Genomic DNA, 16,088 nt, shown 5'->3' on the forward strand with positions numbered 1-16,088 from the left:
TGACCCCATGGGTATAAAAATGGGTCCAGCAGCACACTCACTTTGAGCGTCAATCTACCATCTATCTGCTGGTCGGGTTAGGTGATTGACCTCCCGAGATCCACGGGGACGCCCACCTAGTATTTTCGTCTTTCTGAGGAATTGAGGGACCGATCCTGGCCTGACACGCTGGGACTGAGAGACGCAGAAGGGGGTAAAAATTGTACCCGTATGTGTCCTTTTGTTTTAGTGCATGCATAGAATAGAGCTCTTTAAAGATTAAGCTGTCACTTGGTGCCATTATTTTCTATCTTCCTTTTTCCTATGTAACCATAAGATCTGTATTTTCTAGCAGTTAAGAAATAGAGTAATAGCCATTGTAACCATATGATTTATAAGCTTGTTTAATAAACCTGTAACTGTTTAAGCTTTAACCTGACTCCTTAAGTTGCTGTAACAGAACCAAGCACAATTTAAAAGAACTTCAGCCGGTAATAAAGGACAGGTATAGGGAGAGCTTGGGCATTTTGGATCGTGTCACTTCCAGAGGACAGATCCATTGGGGCATCTCTCAGTCTTCCCTAGGCTGCCCACTGCGAAGGGATCCTGTATCCTAGCAGTTGAAATCTGAGATGTAATAAGCTCTTCCTATAAACTCTGGGGCATCTGTCAGCCTGTTCACTGCCCTCCGTGACAGGATCCCGGTCCTAGCGGTAAAGACACGGACGTTAAACTTCTTGGGGTGCCCTTCAGCCTCCTATGCTGCCTGCTGCGATGGGTCCTTGCGTCTCAGCAGTTGAAGACTTGGGTGTAACACACACACACTGCCCTGAGAGTTGGCTGACAGAACTGGCGTAGTCGGCAGGATTGTGCTATTGGTTCAAATATAGCAGCATGAAGCCAGTCACGATTGACATGGATTTTAGCTGTATAGAGAAAGAGTTTGCCCGAGAGGGATGGGGTAACCTTAAATGGGACAAAGAGATGTTAGAAAAAAATTGGGGACAATCAAAGGAGATCTGGGAACAGTCTTGTAACTGGCGAGCCGCTTGTAAGATCAAAAAAGGAAAAGGGAAAGGCCCTTGCATCTGGCTGTTAAAGGAAAACTGAGCTAATAAGGGTTAAAAAGGAGAAGGCAGAACTGAGGAAACAATGTCAAAACTTAGATACCTGGGTGCGGACATTAAGTAAAGACATGCAGCACCTACAGGGGCGGCTCCTCCCAATGTTAGAAAAAGAAGAGATTGCACGTAGAGAGAGGTTAGAAGCTAAGCCACGAAGCATTAATAGAGCCAAAGTAAAAACTGCTCTGTGGTTAGATCCAGATGATTGGGACAGAGACATCTGGAATTCCTCTGATGGAGAATCAGTTTCCTATTCGCCTAACGAAAGGAAAGCAACCCCAGTTCAAATGAGACCAGTTGTCACCTTTAAAATATCAGATGAGGATGGAGACTCAGATAGTCAGGAGGAGATCTGCCAGCCCAGTAGCTCTGGTCAGCGCAGCCCAGATCTTGACGGGGGAAACGGTGCCACTCAGAATGAAGGATCCGGCCACCTCTTGGCCGAATCAAGTAAAAATCACGAGATTAAAATTGATAAGAAAAAGAAAAGGGGCCAAACCCAAAAGACCACACGGTCCTATAAGCCCGCAGAGCTATGGGAAATACAGGCAGAATTTACCAGAAGATCTGAGGAAGGAATAATAGATTAGCTAGTCCGTATATGGGACAGTGGAACTGGACACACGTACTTCTCCTCCTCAGAGTGCAGTAGGCTTAATCTGGGTGCCAGAGTGTTTCTCGGCCGCCCAGACGACCGAGGCCAAAAAACTCTCTGGATTTTAGCCTAATTTAAAAGCATTGTTGTTTAGACTTACTAACAATGTCACTAGGGCTATGTCTACACTGGTGCGATCTTGAGTCAGAGCTATGCAAATAAGGCTAAGCGTGGAATATCGCCAAGCCTCATTTGCATACCTAATGAGCTGCTATTTTTGTGGAAGAGGCTCTTGCGCAAGAAGGAGCTGTCTACACTGCCCCTTCTTGTACAAGAAAAACCCTCTTGTGCAATGCTGTTACGCTGATTATTTTCAGGAATAACTTGTGCGATCTTGTGGCGCAAGATCACACCAGTGTAGACATAGCCCTTGTGTTTATATACAACTGAAATAAGCATAGTACTTTGAGGTTAACATATTTTGACAAGTTTCAGTGACAGTTAGACCTGGTGATATACAATTCAAACTTTTTCCTCCCCATTCTCCCCACAAATTTCTGATGATACTGATTTGCTTTCACACTGTTAGTTAATATGCAATATTCTAAGACACAGGCATGCATATAAAATGAATAGTCTCCTGCTAATTTTTCTAAGTTAAAAAAAAATTCCTCCCAACAATTTCAGCACCAGATACTACCAACCTTGTATTCTGAAATTGTACACACTCTTGTATATTTGATATCTTATTGGCTCACACGTTGCGTCAATAAGAGCTTATATTCATCAGCCATATTGTTAATAAAACAAAATATGAATGAAATTGAAATTTCATGGCAGATATTGTAGGTGTAACAGTTACAGCCTTCCTAGCTCAGTGAGACTCACTTCTTAAAAGTATTTCTGATTGGTTTGTGTTCTAGCTAAGCCAGGAAAAAATCCTGAAAATTATGAACATGGTGAAAAACAAAGAACTGAACATTGAAGAAGCTTTGGATTTGGCACATGCAGAAAAGGAAGCAATGAATTTGGTGTTCCCAATGGTAAGACCTCTCACTTTTAAAATATATTCTGCAATAATTTCAAACTGTTTTTGTGTCTAACACTCATATATGCTGGGCCAGATCTTGGCTCCATTCCAGCTGCTTTGTGCCATTCTGGAAGTGCATAGCAAATGCAATGGGTCTACTTTCTGGGGATTCCCTCAGTAGGGGGGGTCTTTGAGAGGGGTATAACCACTATAGAAACTCCCGTTTTAGACTTTATAGCTGTAGAGATACGAGATAAGAGAGCTGTAAGGATGACTGTAGCAAAAATTTCAGGCTGAGCTAATGCATCTCCTTAATTTTATAGCACTAAAGAGGTTGCGTTGATGTGAGCTAGTACAAAGGAGAAGTTTGTGTTGCAGAGGAAATCCCCCTCTATTATTCTATATTATCTCTAACAGGATATTTATCTAGATTATGTGTTCTAGAAATAACTCATAATAAGTGGTTTCTTTGGTACTGCCCACAGTTCTATAGTCTGTGATAATTAAACTAAGAGGTAAATCAAAATTTACACAGCTATAGCCTCACCCCTTTGGAGCACAAATACAGAGTAAAATCAGTTGCTGTACATGTGAAAGGGCAATAGCTAAGTTTACAGGCCAGGTGGTAAATTGTGCACCCCAGCATCAGTGGGCGGTGGCAAATGCTATTTCTCTAGTACAGCGGTACTCAAACTTTTTGGGCTCTGGAGCCCTTTACATGCGTAAAAATTTATGCGGAGACTTAGTGGTCCACTGATTGTATGTGTTGTACCTATCGATGTTTCCAGTTTGTCAACCTCATGGAGCCCCTGGAGATGTCTCGTTGAGCCCTGGGGCTCCGCGGAGCACAGTTTGAGAAACACTGCTCTAGTAGTTCTACTTCATCCTGTTCAGTGGTCTGATGATGAATTTGTCCTCCTATGAAGGTTGATGCCCCTTTTGTTTGCTAGTTTGATTAAGAGGCTGGCTACACATTTATGTGGTTTTAAATGCATTTAGTAGAATTCTGTGGTCTCCCTTTCCACTTTATGACCTGTTCTCAATTCCGTTTCTTTCCCTCCCTTGCTCACTTCTTCTACCTCTCGTGATATGATGTTTAGCTCTTGTCACTTCATTAGGATTTGTGAATGCTTGGCATGTGTGAAGATTTAGTCCTTATGGTGGTATAATTCTTCCCAGTGCAAAGGTCCTGACAAAGCCTCTGGCACAAGTGACATACTATGCAGAGGGGGACTTATCTGGAGAGTCTTCATGATTTTCACATTAACGTGCATTGAAATAATGTAAGGTTTTAGTTAATATCAATAATGTTTTCCAGGATTCACAGGACTGGCTGACTGGTTCACAGTTCAACTTCAGTGTCTACAAATACAAACGATATAGGTGGCAGAAACGGATTTTGCAGGTAACTTCATGAATACAAACTCCTGCCTCTGCAGAAATACTGCACACACTATATTTTTGCATAAATGAAAATGTGGGTTTAATACACTCCAAAGTCCAATATATTGCCTGAATTAAAATCCAGTGGAGATGTTTGAAATATTAAACTAATTCTCTGCCTTTTAGACCAAAAGTTCTATGCAATTAATATCTGATTCATCCTCTGTTGGAGAATTATAACCTGTAGGCTATAGGATGGACTTGAAGATCTAAAACATCTTTCATCTCTAGCTATTGTGCTCCTTGACAAAGATATCTGATTGCGAAAGGTTCCCTTTGCACACCGTTCTTCATTTATAAGTTGGCACTTAAAGAGTGATTATACCCCTTTAAATTTTCTTTGACAGCATATCTCTTTAGCAATGAGCTATAAATCCTACTTGTGCACTTTAGAACTAAGGGAGAGATTTTCAAATATGCCCGCAGGACTTAGGAGCCCAAGTCCTATTGAAAATCCTTTATGTGTTATTGAAAACCAATGCCCACTGTTCTGATCTATGGACCATTAGTTTAAAATTTAGCTATTTAGTGTCTAAAACATTCAGATATTTTGAAATCATGAATCAGATTTACTGATCAACTTAGTTTGCAACAGCTTTGCACCCTGCAACACAGCGAACTATATGGCTTTTTCCCTCTTTGGTCCTTGACTGGGCCAAGGCCTCGTCTGGTGTAAACAGACAAAGCTCTTATTCATGCCTCATTGTACCAGCAAAGCCTTGTGGGCTCAGAAGGGATTTGCACAATATGTCTTGGGATGAAGTAAGCCTAGTCAGAATAATAGGGCTTGTCCGCTCACAAATTATTCTACTTTAACTACACTCTATTCCTGTGCAGGAAGGATAACAACCTAGGCTATGTCTATATTAAAACACTACAGCAGCAGGAGGATTCATCTCTCATCCTAGCCATTGTCTCTGGGAGGGGATGGATTAAATACAGTGATGGGAGAAACCCACCCAATGCTGCTCTAAGGCCCCGTCTACACTAGGAAATTACGTTAGTTGTAATTATGTCTCTTGGGTAGGAAAAATTCATACCACTGAGCAACACAGTCAAACCAACCTAACCCCAGAGAATTTTCACAGTGACTAGCTACCACCTCGGGTAGAACCCTCCCTTCAGCATAGGCAGCATCTTCCCTGCAGTGCTGGTGTTTTAATGTAAATACAGGCAGTCCCCGGGTTACGTACAAGATAGGGACTGTAGGTTTGTTCTTAAGTTGAATCTGTATGTAAGTCGGAACTGGCGTCCAGATTCAGCCGCTGCTGAAACTGACCGCCAGTTCTGACTTACATACAGATTCAACTTAAGAACCCCAAGTCAGCTGCTGCTGAAACTGATCAGCAGCTGGTTCCAGGAAGCCCAGGGCAGAGCAACTGTGCCTCGGGCTTCTTGTAGTCAGCGCTGGTCAGTTTCAGCAACAGCTGACTTGGGGACGTCTGAGGCAGAGCAGCTGGGGTGCTGCTGGGTTGCTCCAGTAGCGCCGAAAGCGGTGCTGCGGGATCAACTGGCAGTGCCCCAGCTGCTCTGCCCCAGGATCCACAACAAAAGCCTGGTCTGCTGGGGGGGGGGGGCAAACTAGCTGCGCCCCCCCCCCCCCAGCAGACCAGGGACACAGGGAGCAAAACGGCAGCGGGGGGGGGGGGGTCCTCACCTCTGAGGCTTTGCTCTGGCGCCGGACCGCTTTGCTCCTGGTGCCCCTGGTTTGCTGGAGACGGTCCCCAGCAGACCAGGGGCACCGCGAGCGAACCCGCAGCAGCGGCGGGGTCCCCCACTTCTGAGGTTTTGCTCTGGCAAAGCCTCAGAAGCGCGGGAACCCGCCGCTGCTGCGGGTTTGCTCCCGATGCCCTTGGTCTGCTGGAGACGGTCCCCAGCAGACCAGGGGCACCGGGAGCAGCTTTTCTCGCCCCGGAGCTTGAGGTGGCTGACCGCTGCCTGTGAGCTCCAGGGCGAGAAAGCCCGTTCGTAAGTGCGGATCCGACGTAAGTCGGGGACTGCCTGTATTGTATCACATTCCACGATCCAAATCAGTGAGAGTCTGTCACCACCTGCTCTTTAACCTGGGGTACCTCGCAATGCTTGGCTGTTGTAGTTTCCACAAACAGCTAGATAGAATGCTGGTCACGCCTGAGTGTCCATGTATAGCTGCAGTTCTGGTCCAGCAACACACCAGCCAACTTTGGCTACCAGCAGCTTTGGTTATTGCTTTCAGGGAACCCTCAACACATATTTGGTCGTACATTTTCCCCAAAATGTGCATTAAGCCCAATCCAACCCATCCACGGACATTCTGATATTAGACGTCCATTGCTCCTTGTAAAGGGTCAAAGTATAACACTTTGCTACTTTAATTGGAGTTACCAAGCGAATCACTTTAAATAAAGCACTGGGTTAGTTCTGATTAAAGAAAAAAACAAGTTTATTTAACTATGAAGATTTTGGATTTAAATGAGTACACATATAGGCTGTGTCTACACTGGCATGAATTTCCGGAAATGCTTAAAACGGAATACTATTCCGTTTTCAGTTTTTCTGGAAAAGGAGCGTCTACACTGGCAGGCTGCTTTTCTGGAAAAGCCCTTTTTCCGGAAGAGCGTCTGTGGCCAATGTAGACGTGCTTTTCCGGAAAAGAGCCCCGATCGCCATTTTCGCGATCGGGGCTTTTTTTCCGGAAAAGACTACTGGGCTGTCTACACTGGCCCTTTTCCGGAATAGTGTTCCAGAATAAGGACTTATGCCCGAGCGGGAGCAGAATAGTTTTTCCGGAATAGCGGCTGATTTTGTACAGTAGAGCATCGTTGCTTTTCCGGAAATTCAAGGGCCAGTGTAGACAGCTCGCAGCTTATTCCGGAAAAGAGGCTGATTTTCCGGAATAAGTGGCCCAGTGTAGACACAGCCATATGGTATTCAAATCAGAAACACTTCAAAGAGAGAGAAGATGTAAATGCCTCTTAATAACTAAAACTTAACCAACAAGACTTATTGTAAAATTATTACTACACGTTCTCAGCAATATGCTGACCAACAGCTTTGCTGTTGAAGGGGAGGAGGGGAGGGACAGACAGAGAGAGACAGCGAGAGAGACAGAGAGAGAGACTGACTGACTACCTGACATAGTTTTTGCTCTTCATTTTCATAGTCTAGTCATGTATTTCCAGAGGGTTCCTTCCCACCCTGAGGAAAAAGACATGGAGTTTCATGGTGAAAAATGTTTGATGTTGTTTGTTAAAATGTACGTCAATCTATTATTGCTCCCCTCCATTGCTAAAGAATGGCCACTTGAACAGTGATTACCAATCAACTTTGATATGGGGCTAGAAGCATCAGCTTGTTCTTTGCCCAGTGTTTAAAGCTCCAGTCAGAATAACATTGCAGTAGCCTATGCTGCTGCTATAGAACAAGCTCTTGCAGTGGCTTAGACAAGGTATGTGGAAATTTTCAAAGAAAACGATGCTTCAGAATGATGAATTGATGTGTATTTATCAAAGAGATAAGGAAAAGTCAGATACAATACATATATATTTCTTTGGTAACTACCGTAAATACTGTACAGTAGTTGGATAAGCAAATGTTTGGTTTTTTTAATTCTAATTATCAGCAGAACAGATACATTTTCTCACTTGGCCCTTTAGCCAGGAACCAAAATATTTCACATATTAATATCGGTGATTGGCCATTCCTTGTTAAGGAAGGGAAGAGGTGAAATCAAATGAGAAAGGTCTTTCTCTTCCAGATTGATTTTAACACAGAGACCATTTTTAACATTGAGAAAGGGATCATCAAGAAACAGTTCCCATTTTCACAAGTTAAATCCTGTGAAGACAATGAAGGGAGGCGCTTCAGCATCACATTTCATGGGCGTGCGGATTATGAACTGGAAGCAACGTCTCTTGAAGATAAAAGAAAAGTAGGTTAATCGGTTGTAATAACTATCATTTATTATCATCAATTTCATATTAAGATGTGCTATTTGTGGTGCACATGGAGAGGTGGATATAGCATTAATATATTTTTTAAACAGACTTTCACCTGATTTACACCTCAATGCAAGTGCAGGGCAGATTTTTGCCTAAAATGCTTTTATTTTGCCATAGACCTATAAGGCAGCCCATTAGAGTTCCTCATGATGAGAACTCATTAGTAGATAGTTTCCCACTAAGTTAAGGAATGACACTTTCCCTTAAGCTTCAGGGGGTAGCCAAGTTAGTCTGTATAGGAGAAACTTAAAACAACAAATGGTCTTGTAGCACTTTATAGACTAACAAAACATGTAAATGGTATCATGAGCTTTAGTAAGCAGTGCACTTTTGTTCTTAGTCACACTCGGTCAGCCATCTTCAACTCAGTGGCATGTGACATAGTCATGTAGCTGTTACATATGTTGTTTTTGCATGCTGCCTCTTTAAATTACTAAGGTGCTAGTGCCATTTTGTTTTTGCAGCGTGCTAGCAAGAAGACACACTATGCTCTACCAGGGAGATGCCACATCTCTTATTTCTCTATTTTGTTAGAAGCATAGAATAGTAGGACTGGAAGGGACCTCGAGAGGTCATCAAGTCCAGTCCCCTGCCCTCAAGGCAGGACCAAATGCTGTCTAGACCATCCCTGATAGAAATTTATCTAACCTACTCTTAAATATCTCCAAAGATGAGGATTCCACAACCTCCCTGGGCAATTTATTCCAGTGTTTGACCACCCTGACAGTTAGGAACTTTTCCCTAATGTCCAACCTAAACCTCCCTTGCTGCAGTTTAAGCCCATTGCTTCTTGTTCTATCCTCAGAGGCCAAGATGAACAAGTTTTCTCCTTCCTCCTTATGACACCCTTTTAGATATCTGAAAACTGCTATCCTGTCCCCCCTCAATCTTCTCTTTTCTAAACTAAACAAACCCAATTCCTTCAGCCTTCCCTCATAGGTCATGTTCTCTAGACCATTAATCATTCTGGTTGCTCTTCTCTGGACCTTCTCCAATTTTTTTCACATCTTTCTTGAAATGCGGTGCCCAGAACTGGACACAATACTCCAATTGAGGCCTAACCAATGCAGAGTAGAGCGGAAGAATGACTTCTCGTGTCTTGCTCACAACACACCTGTTAATACATCCCAGAATCATGTTTGCTTTCTCTGCAACAGCATCATACTGCTGACACATATTTAACTTGTGGTTCACTATAACCCCTAGATCCCTTTCTGCCGTACTCCTTCCCAGACCGTCGCTTCCCATTCTGTATGTGTGAAATTGATTGTTCCTTCCTAAGTGGAGCACTTTGCATTTGTCTTTATTAAGCTTCATCCTATTTATCTCAGACCATTTCTCCAATTTGTCCAGGTCATTTTGAATTATGACCCTGTCCTCCAGATTAGTCACAATCCCTCCCAGCTTGGTATCATCTGCAAACTTAATAAGCGTACTTTCTATACCAATATCTAAATTGTTGATGAAGGTATTGAACAGAGCCGGTCCCAAAACAGACCCCTGCAGAACCCCACTTGTTATACCTTTCCAACAGGATTGTGAACCATTAATAACTACTCTCTGAGTATGGTTATCCAGCCAGTTATGCACCCACCTTATAGTATCCCCATCTAAGTTGTATTTCCCTAGTTTATTGATAAGAATATCATGCGAGACCGTATCAAATGCCTAAAGTCTAGGTATACCACATCCACTGCTTCTCCCTTATCCACAAGACTCGTTATCCTATTAAAGAAAGCTATCAGATTGGTTTGACATGATTTGTTCTTTACAAATCCATGCTGGCTGTTTCCTATCACATTGCCACTTTCCAAGTGTTTACAGATGATTTCCTTAATTACTTGCTCCAGTATCTTCCCTGACACAGAAGTTAAACTAACCGGTCTGTAGTTTCCTGGGTTGTTCTTATTTCCCTTTTTATAGATGGGCACTATATTTGCCCTTTTCCAGTCCTCTGGAATCTCTCCTGTCTCCCATGATTTTCCAAAGATGATAGCTAGAGGCCGAGATACCTCCTCTATTAGCTTCTTTAGTATTCTAGGATGCATTTCATCAGGCCCTGGTGACTTGCAGGCATCTAACTTTTCTAGGTGATTTTTACCTTGTTCTTTTTTTATTTTACCTTCTAAAATTACCCCCTTTCCCCTAGCATTCATTATGTTAGGCATTCCTACAGACGTCTCGGTAAAGATCAAAATGAAGAAGTCATTGAGCATCTCTGCCATTTCCAAGTTTCCTGTCACTGTTTCTCCCTCTTCACTGACCAGTGGGCCTACCCTCTCCTTGGTCTTCCTCTTGCTTCTAATGAATTTATAAAATGTGTTCTTGTTTCCCTTTATTCCTGTAGCTAGTTTGAACTCATTCAGTGCCTTTACCTTTCTAATCTTGCCCCTGCATTCCTGTGCTATTTGCCTATATTCATCCTTTGTAATTTGTCCTACTTTCAATTTTTTATATGGCTCCTTTTTTATTTTTAGATCATTCATGATCTCGTGGTTAAGCTAAGGCGGTCTTTTGCCATATTTTCTGTCTTTCCGATACATCGGAATAGCTTGCTTTTGGGCCCTTAACAGTGTCCCTTTGAAAAACTGCCAACTCTCCTCAGTTGTTTTTCCTCTCAGTCTCAATTCCCATGGGACCTTACCTATCAGCTCTCTGAGCTTACCAAAATCCATTGTCTCTATTTTACTGTTCTCCCTTCTACCCTTCCTTAGAGTTGTGAACTCTATGATTTCATGATCACTTTCACCCAAGCTGTCTTCCACTTTCAGATTCTCAACCAGTTCCTCCCTATTTGTTAGGATCAAATCTAAAATAGCTTTCTCCCTGGTAGCTTTTTCAAACTTCTGAAATAAAAAATTGTCTCCAAGGCAGTCCAAGAACTTATTGGATAGTCTGTGCCCCGCAGTGTTATTTTCCCAACATATGTCTGGATAGTTGAAGTCCCCCATCACCACCAAATCTTGGGCTTTGGATGATTTTGTTAGTTGTTTAAAAAAAGCCTCATCCACTTCTTCCACCTGGGTAGGTGGCCTGTAGTAGACTCCTAGCATGACATCACCTTTGTTTTTAATCCCTTTTAGCCTAACACAGAGACTCTCAACATTTCCGTCTCCTATGCCCACCTCCACCTCACTCCAAGTGTGTTCATTTTTAATGTATAAGGCAACACCTCCTCCCTTTTTCCCCCTGTCTATTCTTCCTGAGCAAGCTGTACCCTTCTATACAAACATTCCAATCATGTGTATTATCCCACCAAGTTTCCGTGATGCCAACAATGTCATAATTGTACTTATTTAGTAGCACTTCCAGTTCTCCTTAATCCAAATCAAAAGTCATTATAAATGGTTGGTCTTAGTATAGGGGAAGCATTGCATAAATGAGAGCAAAATGTGACCTGAGGACTTCTTCTATAACTCACTCTAGTGTTAAAGAAACATAAAGAAGCCTTGTGATCGGAGGTGCAACACAAAGATGTAAACATTTCCCTAATTTCAGTTGGAATGTAAGTGGGCTGGGAAACTATTTAACCTACCAAACAATGAAGGCAACAATTGTTCTTTGTCTATGTAGAATCTCATGATACCATCTACATATTTTGTTAGTCTTTAAGTGCTACCAAACTATTTGTTGTTTCCTAATTAATGATTCTTATCTGCCCCTTTTGACTATACAGTCTTAGGTACTTGTTTTTCCTATTACATTTCAGCTGGTTTTCCCCTTGATATTTTTTACCCACTGCCTCTTCTTGTTTCCCTCCTCCCATATTTTTCCTCTTCTACCCGCCCTCCCTTCTCACCTCTTTATTTTGGTCCTGGACATCCAACACTCTGGTCATCTGAAGAAGTGGGCTGTGCCCACGAAAGCTCATGATACCATCTACTTGTTTTGTTAGTCTTTAACGTGCTACCAGACTATTTGTTGTTTTTTAAGTTTATTTAAACAAACCAACACACTTTTTTCCCCATTGCCTGTATTTTAACTTATACTCAAGATTAAACTTCTCCAGACAGCTATTTCCTCTTTATATGCGAAAAAATATATGGTTGCAGAAAGACCCAGACATTTGACTTTCCTCAGGAAAATACAGTGAGTAGCAATAGCTAAATGTAGTGGGGATGAGGCATAATTGAAAACCAACTTGGATAGAGTTATCGGAGCTTGCAGTAACTCAGCGATTTAATGTTGCAAAGGCTCATGTGTAGAACCCTGCAAATCTGTGAATATCTGCTTTATAGCCATAGGTATCCACATCTGTGGATGTGGCTAGTCGAGGCTCATTTTTATGGATACAGCTGCGTATGTGAATACAAATTTTGTATCTAAAACTCTGCAAATTTGTAGATATCCACTTTATATCTGTGGGTATCTGCATCCCATGTGCAGCATAATTTTGCGGCTACACTTGGATGTAGATATGAAATTTTGTATCCTCTCAGGGTTCTACTCATGTGAATTCTTCTATGGTTTGGACAGAGGCTTGCAACTCAAGAGTTTCCCTCTGAGATTCAGGTTCAGAGAAATCCTAAATATCACCAAATTTCTCAGTGTCTAAATAGATATGAATTCAAGTATCTGGATGCAAACTCTCAATAAGCCCAGGGATGCTCAGGCCCAAAGATTTGATTCAGACCACTATATGGGAGGCTATAAAGCCAGCTGCAACGTTCGAGTTAGGACTTTCACAGTGCACATGAGTGTTCTAATTCAGCCGAATGTAGAAATGGAGCCAGCTACAGAGTTCAGGTCTGATTCTGAATGCTCTCAAATGGTGGAGGTGGGGGTTGTTGTATTTTTGGTGGGTGGTATCTCTAATTGGAGAGCTTGTAACTGAAATGGGTCACAAAGCTGTCAATTAAGCTGCTCAAAGTTTAGAGTTCAGAATGAGATCCCGAACCAGACAAATGTTATCTGTGTTTTGACTGGATGCTTGGAGATTTGCAGAAACTTTAATTGCACATTTAGTGAGGAAACAATATGAGATCAGTAACAGAGAGATCTGCATTTGACAGTAAGCGTTTTTAGGAGGAGGATTTACCATGCTCACACATGGTGAGCATGGTAGCAGCATACCAGCAAATTTGCATTGAGCTACATCACCTACTTAGTTTATGTAAGATGAAATTAATCTCCCTCTTTAGATGTCTCCCTACACTGATTTATTTCCGTATGACAATTTCTACTATTTTATTAATGGGCAAATTAAAAAAAAAAACCAAACCATTAATATAGGCTGCAAGGATGCTGATATGTAAAATGTACACTAGTGACTGTCACTTATTATACAGATATCACACCTGATGAACAAAGTTACTCAGGGTAATTCGTATAGGCGACCTGCAGAGTCCTGGGCTGGAGGACCTGCCAAATGCAATGTGATACATGAAGGACTGCTGGATTTGCAGCAAGACAGTTTGGCATCCGTTAAATGGGTGAAGTATGAAATATCTTTTTCTTTTTATAGAAATTACAGCCATCTCTCAAATGCAGTAAGGGAGTGAATGGCTTTTTCACAGGCTCTGATAATGATCTAAAACTAGAGTTTTAATGTGTGGCTCAAGAAATGTTATGCTAGTTTACTAATTCAGGGACTCAGTTCATCTGAAATGAAGAACACATAAGGTAAGCGTTATTAGTAAGCTTGAAATAACACTTAGCACAATGGAGATCAGATGCATGACCGTGGCTCCTAGATTCTACTGCAATAAAAATTAATAGTAATAATAATACATAATAAAAAAAGTGACTTTAATAGATGAGCTGGAGAATTTCCTTCTCCTTCACCTTCATGGTTTTCTTTTTTACCTTTATAACCACTCCATTTTCAACCACTAACGAAAGTAAGTAAATTTTCTGTCACAGCGGCTGAAGAAGGTAAGTACGTACCATAAGTTCTCTGCCAGAGGACAACGTTTTCTCTCACTGAACAAATGACTGTTCTGCAACCAGTAATTCATTCTCTGTCATCCTTTTGGCCTTCCTGCAGAAATGACAAACCACTGCCCTAAACGGAGTGGTGACTTTAGAGCTATAAATAATTATCTGCTAGGATTTAGACTGCAACCTCCAATTCATTTAACACAGGCCACTAAACAGCCATCTGCTGGTAACAATGACTTTTTTTGTTACCTCTTGACCATTATTGAACTAGGGACCTCTCAGTGAAGACTTGAAAATGCCTCTTCAGTTTGTTCTGTGCCCACAGTGTCATAAGATTTGGGGGGGAGGAGCCCATGGAGACCTCTCATAATGCAAAAAAGGGAAACATTTAACATTGTAATTATTTGCACATAGCAATTATCTTGAAGACTTCAGCATTCCCAGGAAATGATTTTAATTGTTTTTTAAAAGGTCACTACTGTGTTTCTTATAAACAATATCCTCAGGAGCATCTTAGGAATTGCTATCATGCTACATTTAACAGGTTCACTAACAAACAAAAATTGACTTTTATTTATCTTGCAAGGCAAAACCTTCCTTGCTTCCCACATAATATTAATCCTCTTTCTTTTTAGCACGGTAAATAATGGCAGAGACATCCAGTGATCCTATTAAGCCATAAGTCCCTGTTTTAAAAGAAGAAGTGATCAATATAATTGCCAGCTCCATTTAACAATTCTTATCACTTTGACGCAGTGTGTAGGCATAGCTGTAACTTACATTTTGTTTTATGTTTTCTTCTCCATAGTAACTAAACTTGTTTAAATTAAGCTCCTATGGCTAGTGATGAGATACAAGATGAGGAGGGTTCTGAGTTACTGCAGAGAATTCTTTCACGGGTCTCTGACTAATGGGTCTTGCCCACATACTCAAGGTCTAAATGGAGTTTGAAAAGCATTTTCCCCTGGGACAGATTGTCAGAAAAAACTGTGGATTTTTCTTTCCCTTACTCTGCAGCATGTGTCACTTGCAGATTTAAATGGTTGAATTTTCTGTAACTTGCAATCTTTAAATCTTCAGTAACTCAGCCAGAGGTTGTGAGTTTGTTACAGGAATGGGGGTGGAGGGTGAGGGGGGGTAAATGCGGTTCTGTGGCTTACAATGTGCAGGAGTCAGACTAGATGATCATGTCTGACCTCCAAATCTATTAGAGTAATTCCTCATAATCCTTTAATCAACCTGACACACCTTGGGGAGAAGTAGGGGGGGGGAGCACCATTGAAATTAGTGTTAGTGTGATAAAGAAATAAAATAATGCCTTAGAGAAGGACCTTTATTAAAGTAGGGGCTAGAAGATGCAATCAAGATCATGGTCTTCTTGTGACAGAGGCTGTCGATAGTGCAACAGTCCATGGGAGCTTACAATCTAAATAGACAAAAGAGAGGGTGAGAGAGAAACAGTCATAGAAAGGTGAAGAAACATTCCCAAGGACACACAGCAATTATGTGGCAGAGCTAAATTTACATCCCAGGTCTCCTGACTCCCAGTTCAATGCCCTAGCCACGAGACAATACTGCCTTCTCTGCCTTTAATGTCTCCTTCTATATAGTTTAACTTGCATTCACTCGGGTATTTTCTCTTCCTCCACATTGCAGAGGAGACAGTCAGGGAACGGGGAGGTGGGTCAGAACCAAGGCTAGTCTTGAGAGCAGAAGAATTTGAGCCTTATGTTGTCGTATAAAACTTACAGTAGTCCCTGGAGGCCAAGTGTCTCAAAACCCCATTGTGCTAGGTCTGTATTCCAAAGTACAGTAAACTAGAAGATGTACCCATCATTGCTTGGGTCCTTAACTCTATGTTTGTTTTTCTTCATGTAAATCATTGCACTGGGGTGAGCCTGGGGAATGAGAGGTTCATTGTGCAGGCTGCCCTTGGGAGAGAGAATAACCCCCAGCCTCTCTCACCACATCAGCTTGTGACCAGGTGAGAAGCGCCTCTTCATGGCTGCTTCAGCAGGCACAGCCCCGGGTGGGTGTATGTCCCCTGACTGGGGTAG

The 16,088-nt window shown here is 41.9% G+C and overlaps 1 protein-coding gene across 2 annotated transcripts in view; it reads left to right on the plus strand.

Annotated features, from left to right (window-relative positions):
• LOC102457221 (formin-F-like) overlaps positions 1-16,088 on the plus strand; it is a 125,881-nt gene that overhangs the window by 71,276 nt on the left and 38,517 nt on the right. Inside the window, exons 3-6 of one of the 2 annotated variants that reach the window (XM_075901165.2) lie at positions 2,622-2,741; positions 4,047-4,133; positions 7,908-8,081; positions 13,440-13,588. In XM_075901165.2, coding sequence (XP_075757280.2) covers positions 2,622-2,741; positions 4,047-4,133; positions 7,908-8,081; positions 13,440-13,588 — 530 coding nt within the window. The other variant, XM_025187918.3, reaches the window with a different exon arrangement.

The sequence above is a fragment of the Pelodiscus sinensis genome, chromosome 17, assembly GCF_052426305.1.
Source record: "Pelodiscus sinensis isolate ZL-2025 chromosome 17, ASM5242630v1, whole genome shotgun sequence".
Lineage (NCBI taxonomy): Eukaryota > Metazoa > Chordata > Testudines > Trionychidae > Pelodiscus > Pelodiscus sinensis.